The 24,323-nt window shown below is 35.8% G+C and overlaps 1 protein-coding gene across 1 annotated transcript in view; it reads left to right on the top strand.

Annotated features, from left to right (window-relative positions):
• Positions 1 to 24,323, top strand: part of SHOC1 (shortage in chiasmata 1) — a 55,154-nt gene that overhangs the window by 26,713 nt on the left and 4,118 nt on the right. Inside the window, exons 13-25 of the mRNA XM_082336230.1 lie at positions 1,793 to 1,918; positions 3,674 to 3,850; positions 7,078 to 7,185; positions 8,960 to 9,156; positions 14,027 to 14,099; positions 15,538 to 15,607; positions 16,194 to 16,372; positions 16,895 to 17,000; positions 18,760 to 18,871; positions 20,058 to 20,179; positions 21,149 to 21,242; positions 22,250 to 22,381; positions 23,722 to 23,871. Coding sequence (XP_082192356.1) covers positions 1,793 to 1,918; positions 3,674 to 3,850; positions 7,078 to 7,185; positions 8,960 to 9,156; positions 14,027 to 14,099; positions 15,538 to 15,607; positions 16,194 to 16,372; positions 16,895 to 17,000; positions 18,760 to 18,871; positions 20,058 to 20,179; positions 21,149 to 21,242; positions 22,250 to 22,381; positions 23,722 to 23,871 — 1,646 coding nt within the window. The remainder of the gene's footprint in view (positions 1 to 1,792; positions 1,919 to 3,673; positions 3,851 to 7,077; positions 7,186 to 8,959; positions 9,157 to 14,026; positions 14,100 to 15,537; positions 15,608 to 16,193; positions 16,373 to 16,894; positions 17,001 to 18,759; positions 18,872 to 20,057; positions 20,180 to 21,148; positions 21,243 to 22,249; positions 22,382 to 23,721; positions 23,872 to 24,323) is intronic.

Raw genomic sequence — 24,323 nt, 5'->3', positions numbered from 1 at the left:
ATGACAATGCTTATGAAAGAATCTCAGGCTATGCATTGAGCATTGCAGAAATGCAAAGTAGCAGAGAAGGAAAATAAGTAGAAGAAAGTACTTATTTCTTTTAAAAAATAAGTATTTGTGACACAAAATATCGGGAGACAGTGACATCTTTCCAGATTCATTTTTCAGGATGAAGTTGTATTAAAAAAGAATATTTTTCATTTTTCAGAATTGTATGGCAGAATTTTGACAATAACTTTTATCTGTGTTTAAGTCATATGTCCCGGCATTAAAAAAAAAAAGGTTAAAATTGTTACATAAAAGCTTTCAGCAATAATTCCTGTAGAACAGAATTGGGATATTTATTTAACTGCAAGCTTATGTAATCTTGTGGAGGAAATTATTTATTGGTAAAATTCATCTGTTACTGACACTGGTAGACATGGATAAAACACTTCCCTGGCCTCAGAAAGCAGCAATCCCAATTTTAAAAGTAGGAGCTCAAGGTACCTGAACTGAAGTTTTATGCTACCATCTAGTGAACTCTGATTAGAACTGCATCTCCTATCAAGAAATCCAAATCTATTGAAAGACAAGCTATGTTACATTTACAAATAGGCTTGTGGAGGTTTAAGTAAGTTAATGCAGTTTAGAATATGTTTACAAGTAGATCCCAGTGTTGAAGATCAGTTATGTCTGACATATGGAGAACCCATTAAAATTTGTAAGTCTTACCACATTGATGTAGAAATGATGTAAATTATAGTATACTTCTGTAATAATGAAAAGTTTTTATTAAGAGTCATTTTAAATTTAATCGAAAATCAGAAATGCCAGCACTGCTTGTAGGGCTCTTTCTCTATTGTCTTTGTTGTTTGGCTTATTTTTTAAAGATGTCCTTGTGTATGATATTTCGTTCAGAAAATACACAGGAGGGAAGTAGTAGAAAGAGTTCATTGATCCAATTTTGAACCCCTATAGCTTTTCAAAATCATGAAGGTTTTTTTAACTTAACTAGAAAAAAAAGTTGTTTTTTCTTTTCTCTCTGTCTCTGTATCATCAGTTTGTTTTCTGAGGAAACTGACATTCTTAACTAGAAAAAAAAGAGCAATATTTAGGAGACACCTATTCAGCCAGAACTCCTCTCAGAAATAAAGAGGTAGAGCTGCCAAAGGAAGCTTTGTGGGCAGAAGCTGTATCTATCTCATGCATCAGTATTTATAAGGAAGAAGGGAAGGAGACTTAGTAATACTAACAAGTTGTGAAAGATAGCTATAAGACACGAGAAAAAGTTCTTTTCAATAAGTAATTTTTTTTTTTTTTGCCATTTGCAGCTTCCATGTTCTTTCTGGGTCACTTACAGTATCTAACCTTTTCGTCACACTCACTGAGATATTTTTCATAGTTTGAGCTCCTTACAGTCAGCAGCATCTTTCCTCTCATACATGTTTTTTCTCCATATAAAGGCATATGAGCATTCCTGTGGAGCTATATTATAGAGCTATAGTACCAGCTCCTTAATTTTCGCAGCTCTGTATTTCTGCCCTAAGGAAGAGGAACCCGATAATGCCTGACTTCTTGGGCTGTGAAGGCTGACAGGGCCTCATCTCTCCAGAGTCTCAATGGTTTTTCCATACTGTATGAGCCCATGAAAACAATAAAGAAGTTAATGAAAAAAAAGTATGTGTCATAGAAACTGCTTAATTTGAAAATATTTTTGCATGTAAAGTCACTTATAGAACAGTTTTCTTATTCATTGAGCTGGTTTTGTGATATTTGTATCTAAATGTTCACTCGTGGTTTAACGATTTAGTGCTACAACCTGAAGAACAACATATGCATGTTCACAAAGAGGAGAGTTCTGTTTGTGAGACTGTAAGAATAGAGGAAAAAGAACAAGACGATCAGGACAGTATTACAGTCAATATTGAAGCATCAGGTATACTGTTTTTTGATATGCTTTATTTTATATATATTTGCAATATAGTTTTATATTAAATAGTACTACTCAGACAAATATGGAAATTATTAGGCTTATTCTCTACTCCTTGTGACTGAAAACATTCCAAATAGATGGATGTTTATTTTGACACAGGTGTGAGAGCAGGCTGTGGAATTCTGTCTTAAGACTAAAGCCAGTTGCATGCAAACTAAAAAGTTCGGACTTTGAGTTACGTCTGATCTAAATCAGAAGACATGAAATCTCTTCATGCCAACTAGTACCCTCAAAGTATTATTCTACTTTATTTTCTCTGACAGTGTAAATATGAGAATTGGAGATGGAAGGGATTGGCAGTCATTTTGGTAGGAAATGTCTTTAACACAGTAGTAATCCACTATGGATTTATCTTATACATGACTGAGCCTTACCCTGTGAACTCTTGCTTTTCAAGGCACTGTATCAGAGAACGTGCACTGACAACAATTTTGTCATGCAGTAGAAATAGTGGAGAACCTAGAAGATATTTATCCAGATATTTTATAGCCTCAAATTAAGCACACCTGGTACTAGAAAGTTGTAGGCCTAGCACAGATTAGTTTGGTTTTCCCTGGAAATGCATTCACTCCAGCCATGTGCTTAATGGGAGTCTCTTTCACAGAACCAGTGAAAGAATAGAGCAGTATTTTCATCTGTTCCCATCAGAGATGGGAATCACGTAACAGCTATAAGCTTATTTTTTAATTTTTTTAAAATAAATTTTGAAACAAGACATTGAAGATGCATGATTAGAAATATACTTTAAAAAGAAAATGATACATTAATGCAGGAATACCTGAATGATATTATAACATGGGCATCCAAAATACTACAGATTCTGACCTATTTCCATAAAGGCTGAAAAAATGGACATAATGATATACCTTTTTTTAGAGTGCTTAAAAATATGAAGTTATTAATTGCTCTTATTAAATAGTACATTGGCCAAGTGAAGTTAAGTCAGCTGCTAGTCAAATAATCTGTATAGATCAGTTGAAACTATTTTTGAAAAATTATAGTAAATGTTTGAAAATGAAGAATCGCAGAGTTCTGATCATGTTGATGTAATCAACTCAACTATAATTTTAAAAAATGGATGTGGAAGAGTTTCACCTTCTTACCTCAGGAAAACTACATCCCTTTCAACTCATTCAGCAATTGACAGCTCTGTCATGGATGCTAGTAGCAAGAAACTCAGTTGTAATTTGGAAAGAATTGTAAAACAGCCACTCAGAAGCTATTAAGAACTGTTAGTATAAAAGAACAAAGAGACTAACAGATTGACTTGTTTAGCCTTGGTAGATGAAGACATTAGAAGTTAAATACCAGGGAAGCAGAAGGACTGTTCAAGTTGAAGTTATAGTAACAAGTGGATATAAAGGGACTAAGTCTCAAGTTTAGACTACTAAGTAGAAGGCGGCTGTAGAACAATGGAATAATAGTACAATCTTAGTGGGAGTCACAGAAGTAGAAAATCCTAACTTTTCATCATGGAGTTTGATCACTTTGTGAAACGCATGGAAAAACATGGGTGCCTGCTGTGAATTCTACCACCCAGGAAGCTCCCTGGTGAGCATCTGTTTTTCTAGTAATGTTACAGCTTTCATGAAGAAAACAGTGTTGTTTGTGTTTTGCTAGGTCTTTTGGATATTCTTGCCCAGTAGTAGTATATGAAACCAAACTTTATTATTATGTTTTATTTATTGTGCTATCCAGAAAGCCAATGCCAGGCATACTGCCTCTTGGAAGAAGCAGCCACTTCTGCTCTAAAAGATTTGACACATCTGGGTGTACTTGCTTCTGTAAATTGGAGCTTTGACAGTGTTAAATTTGATCACACAAGGTTTTTCTTAAAACAGCAAGAGAAAGTGATATGCGATGGTTTTAAAGAAGGTATGTCTTTAAAAAAAAATTGTTTTTTTTCATCTTCAATACTAATATGGGTTTAATTAGTGACACAAGGTTCAAGATGTTTGATAAATTAATGATAAAACTTTCAGCAGTTTATCTTGTAGAGTTACAGTAATTAATTTCCTCTTTTATTTTCAAAATAATGTCTCCTAGTTCTTCAGCATTACATTAAACTGAATATTGTAATACAAGAAGTATTCTAATTGAATTTAATTTTAAAATATTTTAGGTATACTTCAGAAATGTTGCTTCTATATCAAACAATATTTAAATTATTTTTTTATGTTAGATTTTAAAATTAAAAGCTGTCCATGTGTTTTTGTTTTTTCTCTCCTTTTAGTGGCATGATGAAAAATGCTAAGCCTAAGAAAAAAAATCCATATTAATTTGGTCTCTTTCTGACTTCATTTCCCTCCTATCCGGCATGTGAAAACCCTCTAGAAACAGAAAAATGAAAACAAAAGCCAGCAAAATCAGTGTGCTCTTACAAAGATTTTTGACTCTAGATAAAGAGAGGGGCAGGAAAACCTCACAGCAAAATACAGACTGTATTTGAGAAAGATTTAGAAAGCTATTGAGTATTTTGGATTATTTTTTGAGTTGTATTGCTCATAGTTGAGAACTAGTTGTAAGGATAACATAGCAGGCCGTCTACTACCTGCCAAGTTTTTATGTCATGTCACAAGTTATGCGATAAACTTTAGTTATCTAAACTTTCTTGCTTTCTGTGCTTAATGTATTTTTCCCCAAATAAAAATAATGATAATGGAATTACAAATGAGAGAGAAGGCAAACAAAAAAAAACTTGGTGGTCTCTGCAGAATGACAGCCTGTGATCTATAGAATTACCATATTAAAATTGTCAGCAGCAGGGTTCTCTTGATTTGAGGGGGCTTACAAAAAAGCAAACACCATCTTCACAAACATGAGGGAGAAACTGTGTCTATACCTGTATCAGTGAATCACAGAAAGGAAAACATTGCTGAGAAAAGTATACAGAGAACTACTACTGTTTCTCAAGATCAAGGGAAAAAATATGTAAGAGTCTGCATTTTCATTCAAGATTAATTTAAGAAAACTTACATCATTTCAAATGCAGTTTACGTGCTGTAGCCTAATGGAGCCTAAAGTAGGAGCTGGCCCAAGTGGCGTGCTTATTCAAACTTCAGGGCCCTCTTTGCTTTTAAATTAGCTGTGCAGTATATTACTAATTGCTAAAATTACAGCAATGACACCAATGAAAATGTTTAGTGGCTGAAATACTGATAAGGCAAATAGTCAATCTATTGGACCTTCCTTTTAAGGGTAAGTGTTTTCTGAGGTACAGATAATATTTACCTATGCCTTGTTATACAAAAATAACTGTTGTTGAACACAGAATTGACCTATGAAATAGGTGGGTCTTTGGACTGCAGCTCAAGGAAAGCAGTAAAACCTTTTTGCTCTTGGTTTAAAATACTGGAAAAAGTCAGGTTTAGCTACTATTGTCTGCACTGAAGAGACAGAAAAGTGCAAGGGATGTTTTGCATTTTGTCCCTAACTAAAGAAGCAGAAAGAGATAAAAATTTTCATGCTGGAAGGTACATAGAAACATAGAAATGAGGAAGGCTCTGACATATCCAATCTATTCCTAACGAATATTTCTCTAACCGTATAGAAGATTCCAAAACCTCCTTGTGTAACTTCACTCTTTTATTGCCTTCCTGGTTTTAAATAGTTTCACAATATCCAATCTCATTCCACTTTACTCCAGAGTATGCTGATGCATTTTCTCATTAATCTTTCAGTGAACACAGAAAGCAATCACTTACTATGATGGTGTTGATCTACTAGAAGATTATTATTCCCCTACTGGTCTTTTCTTTCTGGACCAAATATCACCAAATGCTCCAGTCTTTCATCATAAAATGTGGTTTCTTACTGTCTTGCTTGGTTTCTAAATGACCTGTATTCCTCACTGAGTTGTTATGGTGAGTGATGTAAAGAAATGGACATAGTCCTTCAGTTTCAGCACCTTCAGTGACAGAGATGAACAGTCATTTTCTGTCTTTTGACACAGAACACTGGCAAGATCTTTGTCTTCCATGCTGTTTCCAGCTAATTCTCCTGTATGGTATATTCATCAGTTTGGTTTTTCCTTCCTAAGTGCTTCACTTGTCTTTTTTAATTAAAACCTGTTTTGATCCCAGTACACAGAACTATCTAATATTTTTATTGTGTAATGCATCTCATTCAGTAATTCCTTGATCAGCTGTCGTCATTTATTCTTTAATTATCTTCCTCAACCATTTTTTGGCATTTTGAAGTATTTTGTTATCAAGTCCACTTACTCTGCAGAAGTCACGTTTCCTGTCTTAAGATAATGAACTACACCACCACCTGTGTGCAATTCCCCAAAATGCCTTCTTTCTTCAGACTAGTAATTCCTTCCTGTTCAGTCAAGTCCTTGAAGATTTATTCAAAATGGGTACCTAATACAGACTAGGTAGCCCATAAATTGTTTGATTTACTCTGTGGGTCCAAAAAGAAGCAGATGTCCTCCAAATTTACCTTCTCAAATAAGGTTAAGATTCTCATCAGGAGAGGTTAATTAGGTGTAGGCAAAGTAAATATCAGAAGTTAAGACTCTACATGGATCATTATTGGAGGACAATAATGATGATGATGATGATGATAATAATAATAATAATAATCTGCCTTTTTGATTTCTTGGAAAGAGTTCTGAAATATTTGGAAAACGAGTTAGATGGAGTTACAGTGCTGTTGAAAAATTTAGTGATTTGACTAATCAAATAAGGAAATAGTAATGTGAACAGCTGGGCTTGTAGAAGGGACCAAAAGATGGGAAATTTATCAGTTTCCATGTGTATTTAAAGATTGCCTTACTACAATCAGTAAGGCAGTGTGGATTTAATGGCACACCTAGGGGAACTGTTATCCCCTCCTCCAGCAAGCACCATCTATCCCTACACACCTTTTAAAAACACTTCCCTGTGTGCCACTTGCTCTGGGTCAGATGACATGGGAAAAGTTATGCTATATCATAAGGTATTTGGCAAGACCACCAGATCTGACCTTTCAAGATTATGTCTGTTTAAGTGTGTTTAATGAAAATTCTGAGATACCAGGATCTTTTAAACTGATTATATATGTATAGCGTGATTTCTGAAATTTTATACAGACCACACCTGTGTCTTCTATTTGTAAAGGTAAAATAGATGAGAAGGAGATCATGCTGTTCAGACATGCTGCTCTGGTGCACCTGCTGGTGACAGTTCGAGATCTTCTGTTAACATGTGGCTTGGACACAGCACTAGGTTTGTTTTCAGTAGCGAATAATGACACTCAGAAACCCCATGCTTTGTGTGTATTCTGCAGCCCATCCTTCATGTTTCTAGGCTGTGATTCTTTCTTTGCCATCGGTATACCTCTGGCGTACCTTCAATATGATATTCAACCTTATTTCTGTTCCATCGTTAGAAATTAATTCACTGCAGATTGTACTTTGATAGTGTATATGCTCAGTTCATGACTAATACACCACTGTTTATGTTATTACATGGATTTGCCTGAGAAACATTCATATGAACTTCCACATACATAATGTGTTGTCTTGTATCTTAGAATGACAAATTTTCATTGGAATCTCTGTGTGGAAACTTAGAAACATGCAAAAATGGCAGGTCCTTTGTTGTTTCCAATCCAGTTTCTGCGAGTGCGGAACACTTTCCACCTAACAATATTCTCAGGCTCCTTGGAAATGAGGTACTTAAAACTGAGGGCATTTCAAGCAGAATCTGAAATATTATCTAATGTATCATGAGGCAAGGAGTTTGAAGTTACAGTCCAGTTCTTAGTGCTGGACTCATACAGAAGCATTTTTTGAGCTTTTCTGGTCTTATGCTATTCAGATTTGGAATATGAAAATTCGTTGTAACCCAATTTTATGCCTGAAATGATAATGCCATGCTTGTCAAGTTCCCATAGTTGTGTTTTGTGAGTTTTCAGATAGATCTATCGGAATAGATTCACAAGGAGCTGAAGTCAGCTTTTATGAATGCCCTAGGAAAGTCAGGCTCCCTCTGCCTTTATAGGAGATAAGGCGGTTCGGAGCATCTAACTTCAGTCACTCTGAATTATCCCTTGAAGGAGGGTGTTTCCTTACAATTGATATAAAATGGAAAACATCTGCCATAAACTGAACTGTGGGGAAAAGAAATTATTTTGGATCCACTTAAGTATTTCTAGCAATAAAAGAGTAGGAAGAAAAACACAGAATGAATATATAAATAGAATCCTAAGTAGTATTCTTTTCTACAGTTACTATAAACAACGTAGGAGGATGGGAGGGAGACAAATGAACAGTTCTTCCTCCTCTGTTCTGTTGTACCAAAAGCACTCCTAGATGATATTTCAGAATTACACAACACCTGTCCTCCCAGATCCCAGCAACACCTCACACAGAAACTGCACAAGTAGAAAAGATCTGAAAAACCCCTTAGAAAATTGAGCCAGATGCTAAGTAGGCCCTGTAGTCCTCACTGTTGTTGTGATGTTGTGCTGTACTGTGTGATTCATCACGTAGTTATCTTAGATGTATTTTTCTTCATGCATTTTCAAATAACCCCAGCATTGTTCGCCATTTATATACAAAAGACATCATTCAGAGTTGAGAAATAGTTGTGATAATATGAAGAGTGATGAAAAAACACAGGATAAGTAAAGCTTTGGACAGTAGGAAATATAAATATAACAACTATATAAATAAAGTTGTTATTTAGTATAAACCATATAGACTAGTTAAATACAACACTGCTGCTGCTGGTATCTGCAGCTATAGAGTGCAACGTTCTCTAATTCTAGCTGGAGTCATATAGCAGATACTACAGGAGGTACAGCAGTTCTATAAAAGCCGCTTATGTACCCGGTTAGTAGTAACAGTATCCTTCTGTTAATGGTGAGCCATTAAATTTTCATCTCTTTTGTGCAAGATACCTTCACATAAATTTTAAATTTATGTGTAGATTAAACACAAACCTTGACAATTATCTTTTGTCACTGCAATTACTTCTTTTGTTGCTTTATTAACAGGTTATTTGTCCAAGGCAAAGGATATCTATAAAAACATCTTAGAGTCCTGTTTGAATAATATCTGGAGGCAGTTGAAGATTGTACAGTACAGCAGCCAGAAAAAGCATGAAACAAATCCCAAAATAACAGAGCTTCAGTGTCAAATGTTAAACTGGATGCAAAGTTATGGAAAGAAACACAATGTTAAGGTTAACAATGTAAACAATTTTTCTAAGCAAACAATACTGCTCCAAACTACGTGAATAATTATAAAACCATCTTTCAGCAAGTGTTGGTTTATGGAAGAAAGTCTTAGAATTGCCTTTCTAACTCACAGTATCTGTTAAATAAGGGTAACATAAAGTTTAAGACCTCTGTCAGGAGCAGTGCAGGTTTCTGTTTGATCAAATCTCCCCTTGTTGCATGACTGAAATAACATGCCTACAAGTTTTAAATTGCCAGGGCTTCATCTTGGTGCAGTTGGTTTTGTTTCCCTGGTAAGTATATTGTGTCACATCACTTGCTGAAAATTATATTATAACCTTTTATTTGAAGGCCTCAATCTTCTGGTGCAAAGAGCATCATAGTACAAATCAGGATCGTGTACTTGTACAGTGTGGCTCGGAACACAAACTCCATGGGGTATGTAGGTATTGTTATCCATAGACGACCTCTGCTTAACCCGTGTATCAGGCCAATCTCCTGGCATTATAATTATATAAGAAGCAAATATCCATAAGTGATAGTTATGGCATGGAGGATAGAGTTGTGGAGGACATTCAAGTTATCCAAAGATTTTTTTTCTGAGTATGTGAATATTTTGGATGATACCATGCAGTGCAAAGGCCATTTTCCTTTGCAGAATATTTATTATTTATTTACAGAATACTTATCACATAACAAAACAGAAGGGAGAAAATATATAATTTTTTAAGTGTCCTTACTGTTGGGAACAGAATTTATGCTGCTGAACACACCCCACCAAAAAAGATGAATCTTCAAGCTTACTTTCATTTATTTTAACTTCTTTCCATGCTTCACTTCCTGGAGCTTTCTTCTTGTGTTTCTGTTTAGAGTTGCACTAAAACCTCTGAACATCTTTTGATTAAACTTTCCTGAGAAGAAAAATATAATAGCTTATTGTACACCCTTTCAGAATTTAAAATGGAAATGAAGCAACCAAAACAAAATGGTGTTGATTGTCTTGGTGTCTGTCCTTCAATAGACCCTCTAAGCTGATTTCAGCATCATCTTCTTCTTAAGAGTAACACATTTTGCTTTGTGATACTGGGATTATGCTGTACTAGGAGACATATGGCAACTTTGTCATCTTAATGTCAACTCAGTGACAATTTTACTTTTCTTCTGAACTCCACTAGGTATGGTATTTAAACTTTTTAACTATAACTCTCCTGAGTTTTGACTTACTTGCTTGACATATAGACATGCAACGTAAGAATATATATGATTTTATTCACAATTATAAGATTGTTTACTGTTTCCTAACACTCAGAGACAGGTTTCAGTGAGCCAGAAGATGCAGAAGGAGTATTCCAGTTTTAATAAGTAAAAGTTGTATTGAATAAGCCATTTCCTGTTCTATTGCATCATATCAGCATCAGTTAACGTGATGTGAAATACGATAATCTGGTTATCCCTTTATTATCCAAAGTTGTTATTGATGCAGGAATATAATGGGATGCTTCCTTTGTAAGCAAGAAGTTGCTAATGGAATAAACTGAACTTTTTGTTTCATTATCTTTTGTACTCATGATTAGATAGAACATGACTAAAAATGTCATCTAGCTCACGACAACATATGATGACTATGCTGTTGTATCGTGTGTGAAAAAGCAGGTCTGCATTTTAAAATGCAGTTGTCCAAACTGCTTTCAAAGGAGCCAGTGCGTTGTCAGTGGCTGTTCTGTGCACCAACATATGGAAATGGAAATCTGCCTTAAGCTTGTCAGGCTGACCGATATCCAGAAGTTCTTTTCTGACAAGATCTAACACACTATTAATATTTACATACATAATTATCTTGCATCTGTAAGTCTTAAGAGTTAGACAATGCCATGTGCCTCCTTAAAAATCTTATCCTGTGTGCACCATGAAAGTGTCTATACAATGGCATAAAGGTTCAGAGATCATCCTGTCTGAAAGTATGGTGTAAATCCTGTATGTGTGTACATATTCTTCTTTGATTATGTAGCACAAGTTCAGTTTGTATCAGTTGAAACGGTGGGCAAAGTGAACACCTTCTCTGGTAATGATTCTTTTTAAAACTATGTCGGTTTAGTAGATTCTAATCCTTTTCAACGTTTTCATCTTAAGCAGTATTTAATGAGTCTCAGAGTTAAGCAATCTCTGCCAGGAACATTTCAGTGTACTTCATCTATGCTGTGGAAAATCTTTCTAACTAGTTCAGCAGTACCTCTAGTACCACCCTCCAGTACATCACCATCTTGCAGGCTGAATTCTAGATATCTTCAGTTTCAGTTTTGCATCCAAAGGGGTAATGCCTCTAATGTGATAGTAATACTCTGTCTAGTGCAACAGTAATAATGTGGTATGATGTCTTTAGATATTACCTTCAAACAGCATTTTTACTTTGAGTCAAATATTCCAGTTTGAGATTTCTTCTAGAACAGCTTTGTTCATAAAACTGAATTCTGGTACTGATGTCTTCTATAATATTGCTTCTTCAATTTTTGTAATAATGCACACATACCCCTGAGTTTCAAATTGTTGGTGACAGGAGAAAAACCTCCAGCAAAACTTTGACCCTGGATATGGGGACAGCAGACTTTGGGCTGCTGAATGAGCTAATTAGTAAGGTCCCCTGGGAATCTGTTTTTGAAGGTATTGAGGTCCATGAATGCTGGTCACTTTTTAAGAGCCATCTCTTACGAGCGCAGGAGCAGGCAATTCCGAAGTGTCAGAAGTCAAGCAAGTGGGGCAGAAGGCCAGCTTGGCTGAGCAAGGATCTTCTTCTAGAACTTAGGTGGAAAAGGAAAGTGTACGGACATTGGAAGCAAGGACAGGCAGCATGGGAGGACTACAGAGATGCGGTTCACCACTTTAGGGAGGAAATTCATGTGGCCAAAGCTTGATTAGAGTTCAAGTGGACCAGCACTGTGAAGGACAACAAAAAGGGCTTTTTAAAATATGTTGACAGCAAAAGGAGAATCAGAGATAACATTGCTTGACGAGGCCGGTCACCTGACAAATAAGGACGTAGACAAAGCAGAGATGTTTAATGCCTTCTTTGCCTCTGTCTTCAACACCAGTGATGGGCCCTGGGACCCCCAGAGCCCTGTGCTGGAAGACCATGACTGGGGGGATGATAAATTCCAAGCTGATCCTGAACTTGTTTGAGACTTGCTGCTCCAGCTGGATGGGTATAAATCTGTGGGGCCCAGTGAGATTCATCCCAGGGTACTGAAAGAGCTGGCCAATGTCATCATGGGACCTCTCTCCATTATTTTTCAACAGTCTTGGGAGTCTGGAGAGGTCCCAGTAGACTGGAAGCTGGCAAATGTCCCAATTTTCAAGAAGGGCGAGAAGGAAGTCCCTGGTAATGACAGGCCTGTCAGTCTCACTTCAGTGCCTGATAAAATTATGGAGAAGGTTATTCTGGGAGATGTTGAAAAACACCTGAGAGACAATGCAGTCATTGGTCATAGGCAGCACAGGTTTATGAGGCAAAGGCCCTGCTTAACCACCGTAATTTCCTTTTATGACGAGATCACCCAGCTAGTTGACCAAGGGAAGCCAGTAGATGTGGTGTTTGGGATTTTGGCAAAGCTTTTGATACTGTCTCACAGTATCCGTTTGGATAAAATGTCCAGCACACAGCTAGACAAGTCCGTAATACATTAGGTGAACAGTTGGCTGATGGGTCAGGCTCGAAGAGTTATAGTAAATGGGGTTACATCAGGCTGGTGGCCAGTGACCAGTGGGGTTCCCCAGGGCTCAATTTTAGGGCCAGAGCTCTTTAATGTTTTTATAAATTATCTGGATGGAGGAATCGATTGTACATAAAGTGAGTTTGCCGATGATACTAAACTAGGAGTAGCTGTGGATTCCCTCGAGGGTAGAGAGGCCTTACAGAGAGATCTGGATAGACTAGAGAGCTGGGCAATAACCAACCATATGAAATTTAACAAGAGCGAGTGCCCGATTCTCCTCCTGGGAGAGGGTAATCCTGGTTATATGTGCAAATTGGGGGATGAGAGGCTGGAGAGCAGCCCCGTGGAAAGAGATCTGGAGGTTTGGGTAGATGGCAAGTTGAATATGAGTCAACAGTGTGCCCTGGCAGCCAAAAGGGCCAACCGTGTCCTGGGGTGCATCAAGCACAGCATAGCTAGCTGGTCGAGGGAGGTGATTGTCCCACTCTACACCGCCCTGGTGCGACTCCATCTTGAGTCCTGTGTGCAGTTTTGGGTGCCTCAGTATCAGAAGGACATTGAACTATGAGAGTGTGTCCAGAGGAGGGAGACCAAGATGGTGAAAGGCCTCGAGGGCAAGACTTAGGAGGAGCAGCTGAGGTCACTTGGTTTGTTAGCTTGGAGAAGAGAAGGCTGAGGGGTGACCTCATCGCAGTCTGCAGCTTCCTCAAGGGGGGCAGCAGAGGGGAGGTGCTGATCTCCTCTCTCTGGTGACCAACAATAGGACACATGGAAATGGAACAAAGCTGCGTCAGGGGAAGTTCAGACTGGTCATTGGGAAAAGGTTCTTCACTGAGAGGGCGGTTGGTCACTGGAACAGGCTCCCCAGGAAAGTGGTCACAGCACCAAGCCTGTCAAAGTTCAAGGAGCATCTGGACGATGTTCCTCATCATACGGTTTAGTGTTGGGTAGTCCTGCGAGGAGCAGGGAGTTGGACTCGATGATCCTGATGGGTCGCTTCCAACTTGAGATATTCTACGATTCTATAATTGTCATTCTGGAAAACTCTGAGGTTTCCATTTTTGCCACCTGCTTAGTCAATCTTGTGCTTTCTTCACAAAGGAGAAAGAAAGATGTAAGCAGGTTGAAAGAACAATTTTTTACAGTACTAGAGTTTTTTTTACTCATCTTCTTCCAGATACTAATCATAACAAGGATGGACTCTGAAAGAGAAAAAGCTGCCCTCATTCACACTTTATCTAGAGTAGAAGGTAAATAATTATTTTTATGTGTATTTTGAAAGAAAAAGTGGCTGTTATTCTGTGCTTTGCTGCATTCCTGTTGGCATGCTTTTTGCAGGTGTTTATCCCTTTTCTCCTCATAAGGAACCTTTCTGTATACTTTTCTCACTGTTTTCTATTTCCTAACTCTTCCATCAGACTTTTTTCTTTCTTGTAATTTTATTTCCCCCTGATTAAGAGTTCTGGTATGATATTTTCTGTTGCAAGAGAATGATAGTTCATCTGTCAAGTCAAAGATTTAACAGAACAAAAAGGAGGTGTGGGCAGCCCATTGCCTAATTGTAATTGCATCTGTTGTCTTAGTCAGATGGTCTCATTGTTTTTAGATGATCGGTGGTCACAAGTTTTCTTCCTTGCAAGCTTATTAAGAACAGTTAGAATTTAGAAGTCTTAACTAAGCTCCCTAGCATAAAACCTTAAATGACTAGTTAGGTACAGATCACGATTTCCCTTAGTCATCTGTTGCTGGCCTTGTTTGCTAATTTGCTAAATACGTAAGCATAAGCTGTAGCAATCTATTAAAGTCAAGGGAAAAAAAATACTGTTTCCAATATCCTGCCCCCACTGGTATAAGCAACACTTTCATCAATTCATCATTTTACCTGTGAGTAATTTTTGTACAAGCTTGTTCAACGTCATAGATTCATCTGGTAAAACAAACATGCTTCAGGAAGATTATTATTTGAGTCTGTACTTATGTTTAGAGCAAGCCACTGATTCTTTTCATATTGCTTTTTAAAAGCCATTTTTGTAACTCCTTCTTGCTTGAACCTTATCAACGGTGTCATGTATTGTATTGTTCTTTTGCCTTCAAAAATAAAGTTAAATTTCCTGTGCTCTTAAAAGAAGAAAGCCTGTCTTTTAGAATGTTTTGAAAGGGAGGAGGCATGTTCACAATGCTTTTACTAATAATAATATTTAATGAAAAGTATTTTATTTTTTTAAGATCTTAAGATCTGGTTGCAAACACAGGTCAATCCAACTAACTAAACTTTTGAATAGAGGCATTTGTGTTATACAAATATCCCTTTTTACCTACATCTTCCAGTCATACTTGTAAAATTTGAAGTGTACAGAAAGTGTAAAGGATTTAAATGATAAGGGGGCAAAGATGCTTCCTTTTGCACTAGCCTTTTTAATTTTTCATTTTAAGGTAACCAGGTTGTGAGTTTGTGAGACATGAAACTTGTTTGCATTACTTTTTCCTTGGGTTCAAAAATGGAAGTTTCTAAATCATTGTACCCACCAGTGCAATATAAACTGAAATTGTGTAGGACTTCATCAAGACAGACAATGAAATACATAAAATTTTAATATCCTGTGTTGTTCCACATTTGCTGCTTATTGTAGTGATTCATACCTGAAGAGGCTCATTTGTTTGATTAAGGCTTTAATTCTTTTTATGCAGGTTTAAAAGCGATGGATTTGAATTCTGAGAAAAAAAGAACCTTTTTAGGTTGTAAAGATATCATAAGCAAGTAAGTTAAATTCTTGATTTTTTAAAACAAAGTCTTTACTCAGGACTAATGTCAGTGAAACTTCTCTTACTTTTGTTCATTTCCATGGGACTTTCCAGTCTGGAGTAAAAATTTCAGAATATGCATCTACAGCTTCATTCCATGAGGGGGGAATTTGTCCACACTCTAGTAAAATGCTTGGTTGTGAGGCTCAGAGGAACTTCTAGAAAACATGCAACTGCATGTTTTTAACTTTTTATTTTGTTTCACTTGTTTTAGAAAAATGTGTAGAAAAACATGTTTATTTTGCATGTTTTAGAAAAAGGTGGAAGGGAAAGGGCATAGTAGATGTAATGACAAATTGTGACATTGCAGGAAAATATGAATACTTCAGGTAGATAATTGGAGGGGAGGAAGTACAACTTTTAATTTTTAAATTATTTTTTAAAGAAATTACAGTTTTAATTTCATGAAGGGTAAACACTTTTTTGTAAACAGACTTTAAACTGTGATAATTCTTCAAACTAAAAATGTGTTTATTTTATTCTGGGGTTAATTCTACCTGAACTTAATTTTATTACTATTTTGTTGTTTTTTTAAGCCTTAGTAGATATTCCTGTGTTGTTGTACATAATCAGCAAATTGGAGCTGACTTCCCTTGGACACACTTCTCATTAGTAGTGGAATATGATTATTCTGAAAACTCTTGCTGGAAAAATCTGTGCAAAAATCTGAATGTTACTTACATGTCTTTTAAAACCACCCTCCCTGAAACAATACAAATGGGTAAGTGCTCTCCAGAATTGTAGTAAATAATTGAGCTAGCATACGAAAGGAAAGCATTTTCTGTTCCTTAAAATGCTACATCAATGTGCCTGTGGAAGAGAATGAGCAATAAATTATGAAGGCAGAAAGCTAAGTAAACAGAGCTGGTTTATCTATACAGCAAGATAGGAAGGTATTTTTCTTAGGGTATGAGCTTAGTTTTGGCCAGGATGTAGTAGTAAATGTTGGTTGATAAAAGACTTGTGCCAAGTTCACAGGTTGTTTACAGTTACTACAAGCTGTATCCACCCTTCCTCATCCTAAGGGAATGTTGCTGTAGGTCTAAAGGAATATAAGTTAAAGCTTAACTTCAAAGAGATTAAGAAGACTTTAATTTTGAAAAAAAAAAAGCATATAATGGAAGCATTTTAATGGGGATGAATAAAAGCTGCAGTTTTAAAAGATATGTCTATTTAAATACCTAAATGTATCTTTATTTTTTTGCTTATGAGACTATTATCTTATATATACAAAATGTTTCAGGGAATTACTGTGGTTCCTTTCTTCTGGAGGTACAGATTCCATATGTATTTATGACAACTGAAGGTCTTCTTAATATGCCAGATATTCTTCAGCTTCTGGAATCCAAGTGAGTGAAAATAACCTATTTAATCTTATTGATTACTTATTTTGGGTTTTCCAGGACATGTATCTTGTCCTACTATATCATGTAGTGGCCATCTACTTGGCTGTCAGGTACATTACTGCAATTACAGTATTAGCATTTTAAGACACAAGATGATAATTTTTCTGCTGAAGTTGATAGCTTAATTCTATAGATTCACATAGATGTCAACCAGAATGGAACTGGCCAATTTGTTTATTTTAATAATGAACTGGCACTTTTGATCAAAACAACTTTTTAAGTTGTCTACTTTTCCCTGAAAATCATGATGTTACCCCAAAACATTTTTTGCTTTGGTGCTCCTTGGAAGACTTTGAATTTAATTCTTCATAAAAATTGCTTTTGGATTTTTTGTTTATTAACTACCAGAACTATGCTAAAAAACCAAAATAAACAGCAGTAAAACAGTCTCATTTTCTGATGCATCACAGCTCTTGGGAGAGGTTAAATTAAAAACAAAAGCTACTTTATTTGTAAAATTCAGATCCAATATTCGCTTAATTTTGCATACTCTTTAACCTGAACCAAAATTTTCATGTTTGTAGATCATTGTACATGTGCAGTATTTTCTTTGATATAATTTTCTTGCATTTTGCTTTCACAACAATAAATACCTGATAAAAGCACCTTTTCACAGGGAGGGGAAAAAAAAGAAAGAAAGAGGGCACAGAGCAGCAGCATTTCTTAAACATAGTGCCAGAGATACAGATAGTTGATTTCACCATGTTGCTGAAGAGATGTTCTGGTTTTGATACTTACTATACCCTCGAGTCAGCTATGAAGCCATTTATGAGCTAATTACAGCTCAATAGAAAAAAAAATATATATGTTTGACATTTAAAATTTAAACATTTAATTTGATGTGCACTTTTAAACTCTGACCTGTTCAAATTCTCTGTTCAGCCTGGCCGTAAGCTAAATAGCCAGGAATGCTTTTTGTTACTTTCTCACTAGCTCCTTTTAGCACTGATGAAGTACTTAAATAGGTGAGCAAAGAGCTATATAGTTTCAGAAAAGCTTATAGTTCACTTTTTTGTTAATGTCTGAATACACTGTCCATACAAGTTTCTAGAGGACTTACTGCAGGCAGATTCAGGTTTAGGTCTCTTGTGTTCCCTAAGGATGAGGCCAAGTAGTGTGACAGTTGTCACTTCTCAACTCCTCCCTTTAGTCAGCCAAGAGTCCCTGAAAGCCCTAAGCATGTGGTGTTCATTCAGTGAGTCTTTGCTAACACAAAGGTAAAGGGGGGCTGTGCTGCTGGCAGTTCTCGGTCACTCAGAAAAATTTAGGATCACACCAATGACAGTCAGGGAGTTTTCACTCAGTTTGCTTTCCCTGTTACAATCATGAAAAGATGAAAAATGAAACACAGTATACATTTAACTACTCAAAAGGAATATCTAAGTATATTTTCTTGATTTATCTATCTTAGTTTCTGTATTACATCTTTTTTTTTGTAAACTCAAAGGCTGTATATCAAGGTCATATTCGGTGCCATTAGCAACATAGTTGAATTAATCCAGTAATATTTCATTAAGTCACTGCTACATTTATGTGTATTCTTTGAATGTGTCTTAAAATGAACTTGAGCATTTGAGAAAGATGAAGGCATGAAAAGACTGTGTAATTTTAAAAATTGTATTGAGTTGTATGTTATTAATTTCCTTTAAGAAAATATTATTTTACTTAACTGAGATTTAATAAAATAATTTGACTTCTTCAGGTACAGCATTACCTTTGTTGAAAGAAGCAGCAGTTACTCCTTAAGGCTCTTTGGAAGTGCAGATCGATATGTTGTGTTGACAATAAATGAATGTACTGCTATCTTTTTGCAGGTACAAAATTAAACTAGTATGTCCAAATTCTGTTATGCATTGGGTCACTTCTAGGCTGTATCTGCAGCCTTCTAACATAGCTTTTCTTCCTTGTAATCATACTTCATGCATTGTCTCACAACACAAGTAATTTCTAAATTCATTAACTCCAAAATTCTGTGTGTGCCCGTTTGACTAGTTTAAAATGTTCGTATGTCTGTACCTACATTTCTTCACAGAAGTGTAACATTTGATCTGAGATTAGATTGTATTAAATATACTTAAAGGATGTGTATTTGAAAATAGGGTTGTATAAAGGAATATTGTAATAACCAATTAAATGTATCTGTGACTATATTCTCTTACCAATGTGCATGTTAATTCCTCCCATTTCAGATAGTTATCTGAATTAGTCTGGAGAATAATTTGTCCTACTTTTAATAAAAAGTAATAGTTTAGACAGTAGCATAATACTTAAATTCTGGTATGCAGCAACACAGATGACTTTACATGTAGAAGAACTGCTACTGAAAGATAAGGAATAAAACAATCAAATAGTATTGCAAGCACAACACAGATGGACATTCCTACATGCTACTGCAAATGCTACTGCAGTTAGCGGTGTTGTACTTTATATATTCAGTGTAGGTATAATATGATTTGTATAGGTTAAGTAAGTATTTCAGAGGCTTATAACAGTATCTTGCATTATTAAAGTTCTCAAAAATCTTAAGAACATGCTAAAAAGTTAGTAGCAGTTTTTCCTTTTTACGGTAGGGAAAAAGAGGCATGAAGCAGTGACTCAGGATTTTAAAGGTCAAACAAAATAAAAGTTGGGAATACAAGCTAGTTTTCCTGGCTCCCAAATGTGTCTTTAATACCTATATTATTTAGCTGTATTTATGTTTAATCTAACTTCTGCATAATCATAGAATCATAGAATAGTTTAGGTGCGAAAAGACCTTTAAGATCATCAAGTCCAACCGTTAACCTAACGCTGCCAAGTCCACCACTAAACCATGTCCCTAAGCACCACGTCTGCCCTTCTTTTAAATGCCTCCAGGGATGGGGACTCAACCACTTCCCTGGGCAGCCTGTTCCAATGCCCGACTACCCTGTAATAATACAGTGATGCACATTAACAGCTTGTGACAGCCATGGTAATATATTTATTTAGTTTTAACTTTTTATATTAATTTTATGGTAGAGTATGGAAGAACTAAATTATGAGAAATCCTGTGACAATGTAATATCGAAGCTGATGGCATTATCACTCCAATATACATGCTGTTGGATTGTTTTCTATTCCAGAGAAAGACTGAGTTTAGAGTAAGTTACGAAATTCTTTTGTTATCTTGGTATTTTTAAAACAAACTTATCGCTAAAGGAAGCTGCTTATTAGAACAAGCTAACACTCTGTGTTCTTTGAATTTCTCTGTAGGAACACATTTCTCTTAGAATAATATGAATATTGTAAGCTCATATTTCTAGTGTGCTTTGGACATTTCACTTAGTTACAGTATTGTCATGCTCCTGCTGAAAAAGTCAGTGGAATGATAAAACTAACAGCAATCACAGGAGACCCAAAAAAAAGCTAGCAAAGATGTTTTTTATGTGTTAGGATCTTTTTAGTCTTACACAAGAGATAGAGAGATGGTTGTTATAAAATAACAGGATTTGAGGCAGGTAATGCTAACGTGAGGTCTATTTCAAATCAACAGGTCCCAAAATTTCACAAGTCTAAGGATATTAACCACTGGAATTATTCTTTATAACTGTTTGAAGTAAATTAACCCCTACAAATACATGGTTATGAATTACTGTGTTAGCATCACTGTATATCATTTGCAAGAGAGAGACATTCTTCAAGTGTTCTTCCAATCCGTTGGTAGTTCTTCTTTTGCTATCGAAGCACAACTGTTGTTGATATAGTTCATAATCATTCCTCTATTACCTATTGTGAGATTTTTTTCTATGAGCAAGTGGTAAATTTTCCATGCATCACCTTTCCTCTCTGTATGATTTTTCTCCAGTGACTGACCCTGATCCAGTCCTTTTGCTTCAGGCCAAGCTTGCTTTGCTGTGGGCTGACTCCATTTTCTTCCTCACAGTGCATCTTTCAGCACTGAATCACTTAATGTATCCTGGTTCTCCTTTCACAGATATTAATGCTCAAACTGTGCTAGTATTCTGAATTCCAGGAAATGAAACAGGCATTTATTAACACATGGAACAAATGTTTTGGAATTGTTATATGTGCATATTAAATATTAACGGTCCAATGAAACTGTTTTATAGATACGGTCTCAGGGGAGATACTCTGCTTAACCTTGTCTTAATTTATGCCACTCTAATTGAACTTACACAGAAGTCAGAAGACTTTGAAGTGAAGGTAATTTTTTTGGTAACAACCTTTCTGTTTTTATCTTCACTGTATGATATTTCTAAAGGGCTTAATCAAGTATACATTCTACATCAAAAACATAAAATAGCTCAAAATTATTAAAATAAGAGAGAGGAGCTTAATTCAGTGCTGCTGAAGTCAGTGAAAAGACTGTGTTGAGTCCAGTACAAGTAAATCAGATTCTAATGGCAGCTGAAGTGTTTTTATGACTAGGAGTCAAGAAATGAGAATGTACCTTTAATTTTATAAATTATTAGAATGTGTATTAGTCCTTCTTATGTCTTAATTTGAAGTTTCAGATTAATATTATGTTACTAATGTAGTAGAAGAAAGAAAGAAAGTGTAATTTTCTCTGCTGTCAGATAGTTTGCTTTTTTTTATGTATGTGGCAAGAAAAATTAACCTTTTTTCTTTACAAATCAGAAAATGCAGTATCTAGAATAATCAACATTAAAAAATGGGGCAAAAATTTAATTTGGCTTACCAAGTTGATGTCTGTAACATTTCTTTTGCATGAAGTAACATCTTTTTAGGCAATTGTTTACTTACTTGCGTATTAAAATTTGTTTCAAATTTATCTGATTTAATGAAGGTTAAAGAGAGGACAAAGCTTTTTTCAATCCAGGTACTCAGCAGTGTAGTTCGTGTGGAAATTACTTACACCTCCGAAGTGTTACACATCTTCTTAAACTATATTAGGCACCTCAGAGTTACCTGTTTTATTAGGAACTCATATTATACCCATATAAAAGATCTATAGGATAAACTAATTCCACCTACATAGGATTTGCATAAATCAGGAGCGTAATTTGTGGCCAGGCTAGTGGTCAGAGGTTGGAGTTCCTCCGCATGATAAACATGGGTCAGTTTAATTACTCCACATTACCAGCTGTTGTGTTCAGGGTCACCTTTAAGCTTTCCCATTTAACTACTGTAGCAAATTAAGACATTCTTTAGTATAAGTTTTAACCAAAAATATTATATATGCCTTTTAGGTAGTTCTTGTGCCAGGAATTGAAGAGACAGCACTAGTAATTCGTCAGATTGCTGACAACATTTTGCTGGCATCTGATATCAGCCCTCATGAGTGGCTGGACAAATCCTGGCTTTCTGTCTTGCCGTCTGAGGTTTGCTTATGTTTCCATTAAATTACACTGTTTTCTTCCTGTTTCTCAGACTCATAAAGTTCTAAGGTTTTTTTGTTGTTCTCTTAAAATATATTATTAAAATAAGCAGTATTATTTATATACACACATACATATATATTTTTATATATATATATATATATGTATATATAAAGCTTCTGTCATCCTTGCCAGCACAAGTAGGTGCGACTTGGACTTTCCCCGTGCTTTCACAATTAACCAGTAGAGAAGTTTATCCTCCACATCCACTGGCCATTGCGTACAGTTCTATGGTTCTACAGTTCTAGGCACTAAGTTTGAAAGGCTATCCAAATTGTAAAAGATAAACATGCACTTGGGCAGGAAGCCAAATTCATCAGTGCTAATCCATTACTGAAGTCAGTGGTGTTGCTTACAGACTTGCTTTAATACAAGATAGTAGAAATTTGTTTGGCTTCTCATGCAGTAGTTGATACTGGATATTTACAATAAATGCTGGAACAGGTCCATCAGTCACAGCCAAGTATATGATGTTCTTTAATTTGTATATTAAGGTTTTCAAATTAAACATATGGATTTGTTCATTTTATATGGAAGCTTTGAACTCTTGGAAAGCCAAGATCCTTTTTGGCTTTTGCAAAATACAGAAGCATTTTAAAGCAGGTGTTGGCATGGCCTTTCAAGAGTGGGATATGGATTATAGGTTTTCCAATTTAGAGATTAAGGATATTGGTAAAAAACTGAGAGGAGTCATTGATTGTATTATGTCTCTGTTAAAGGTATTAGATCCTGGCATCTGTTGAGTGCAGAGCTTTATGAAAGTCAGGAACTGGAAGCTGACGTTCTTAAAATGCTACAGCTTTCAACTTGCTGCCCTCTGTGTGACATTCACCTTCCCCCTAGCAACTCCTGCTTTTGGCACCTGTCTCATTGCTGTTTACAAGTATAGCTTCTGTAAAACAAAACCAACTTTGTCAGTTTATCCTGACTTAGGTAATTCTCTTCAAAATGGAGAATAAACGGTAAAGCTGGTAATGCGTTTTCAAATCAAGTTTACATGATTCACTGGTTTCATCCTTTAGAATAGAAACATTTTCAGACTGTACTTGCTTTTTATCAAACTATTATGCAGAACTTACTCTTCTGCAAAAATGATAAACTGCTACATCTGTAGTAAAAGAAAAAAAAAAAAGGTTTTGGGGCTATGAAAGTGCACTATTTGAAAGCTCTATTTCTGTTATATACTGTATGACCTATTCATAGGGATGTCATTCTGTAGAAACAGAAAAAAAAGAAAAAACGTTTGTCAGATATCAATCTAACAAAATAATTTCCATTTCCAGACAGAGAAATGCCTGCTTACTTTTCCATGTATCAACCCTCTGGTTGCTCAGTTTATGTTAAAGAAGGTATCTTCGCTGAGCAGGTTGTTTCTTGCAAGCTTTGATCAACTTCAGGAATTTCTGCCAGAGGTTCCAAAAAAAGTTTTAAAGGTTGGCCAAAATTAATTTATGTATCAGATCAATCTTTTTGCACTGTTGTAATACAGTTTGTTTTTTTTTTTTTATCTGAAGCTACATGCACATTTGCTGGTATCATTTAAAAATTAGTTCTATGCTTTAGCATATAATTCATATCTAAAATGTTGAGCCTGCCAATTCTCAGCAGATTTTGTCAAGTCACCGTTATGTTCGTGTGAAGACAACTAGAACATTTCCTTAACTGGAAAAATATGCATTTGATCAGCTTCCTCTTCAAGCTTCATTGTAGCAAGTATTGTATCAGCATCCAAGCTTACATGTTTCCCTATTATAAGAAATGTTTTCCAATTAAGTATTTCCAGGACTTTTGTCCCTCCCCCCGCTCCTTCCTTCCTTCCTTCCTTCCTTCCTTCCTTCCTTCCTTCCTTCCATCTTCTTACACAATAATAAACCCACCATTTATA

Source organism: Platalea leucorodia (genome assembly GCF_965183815.1).
Source record: "Platalea leucorodia genome assembly, chromosome: Z".
Taxonomy (NCBI): Eukaryota; Metazoa; Chordata; class Aves; order Pelecaniformes; family Threskiornithidae; genus Platalea; species Platalea leucorodia.
The sequence above is the reverse complement of the archived record's forward strand: the minus strand, read 5'-3'. Positions and strand labels throughout refer to the sequence as shown.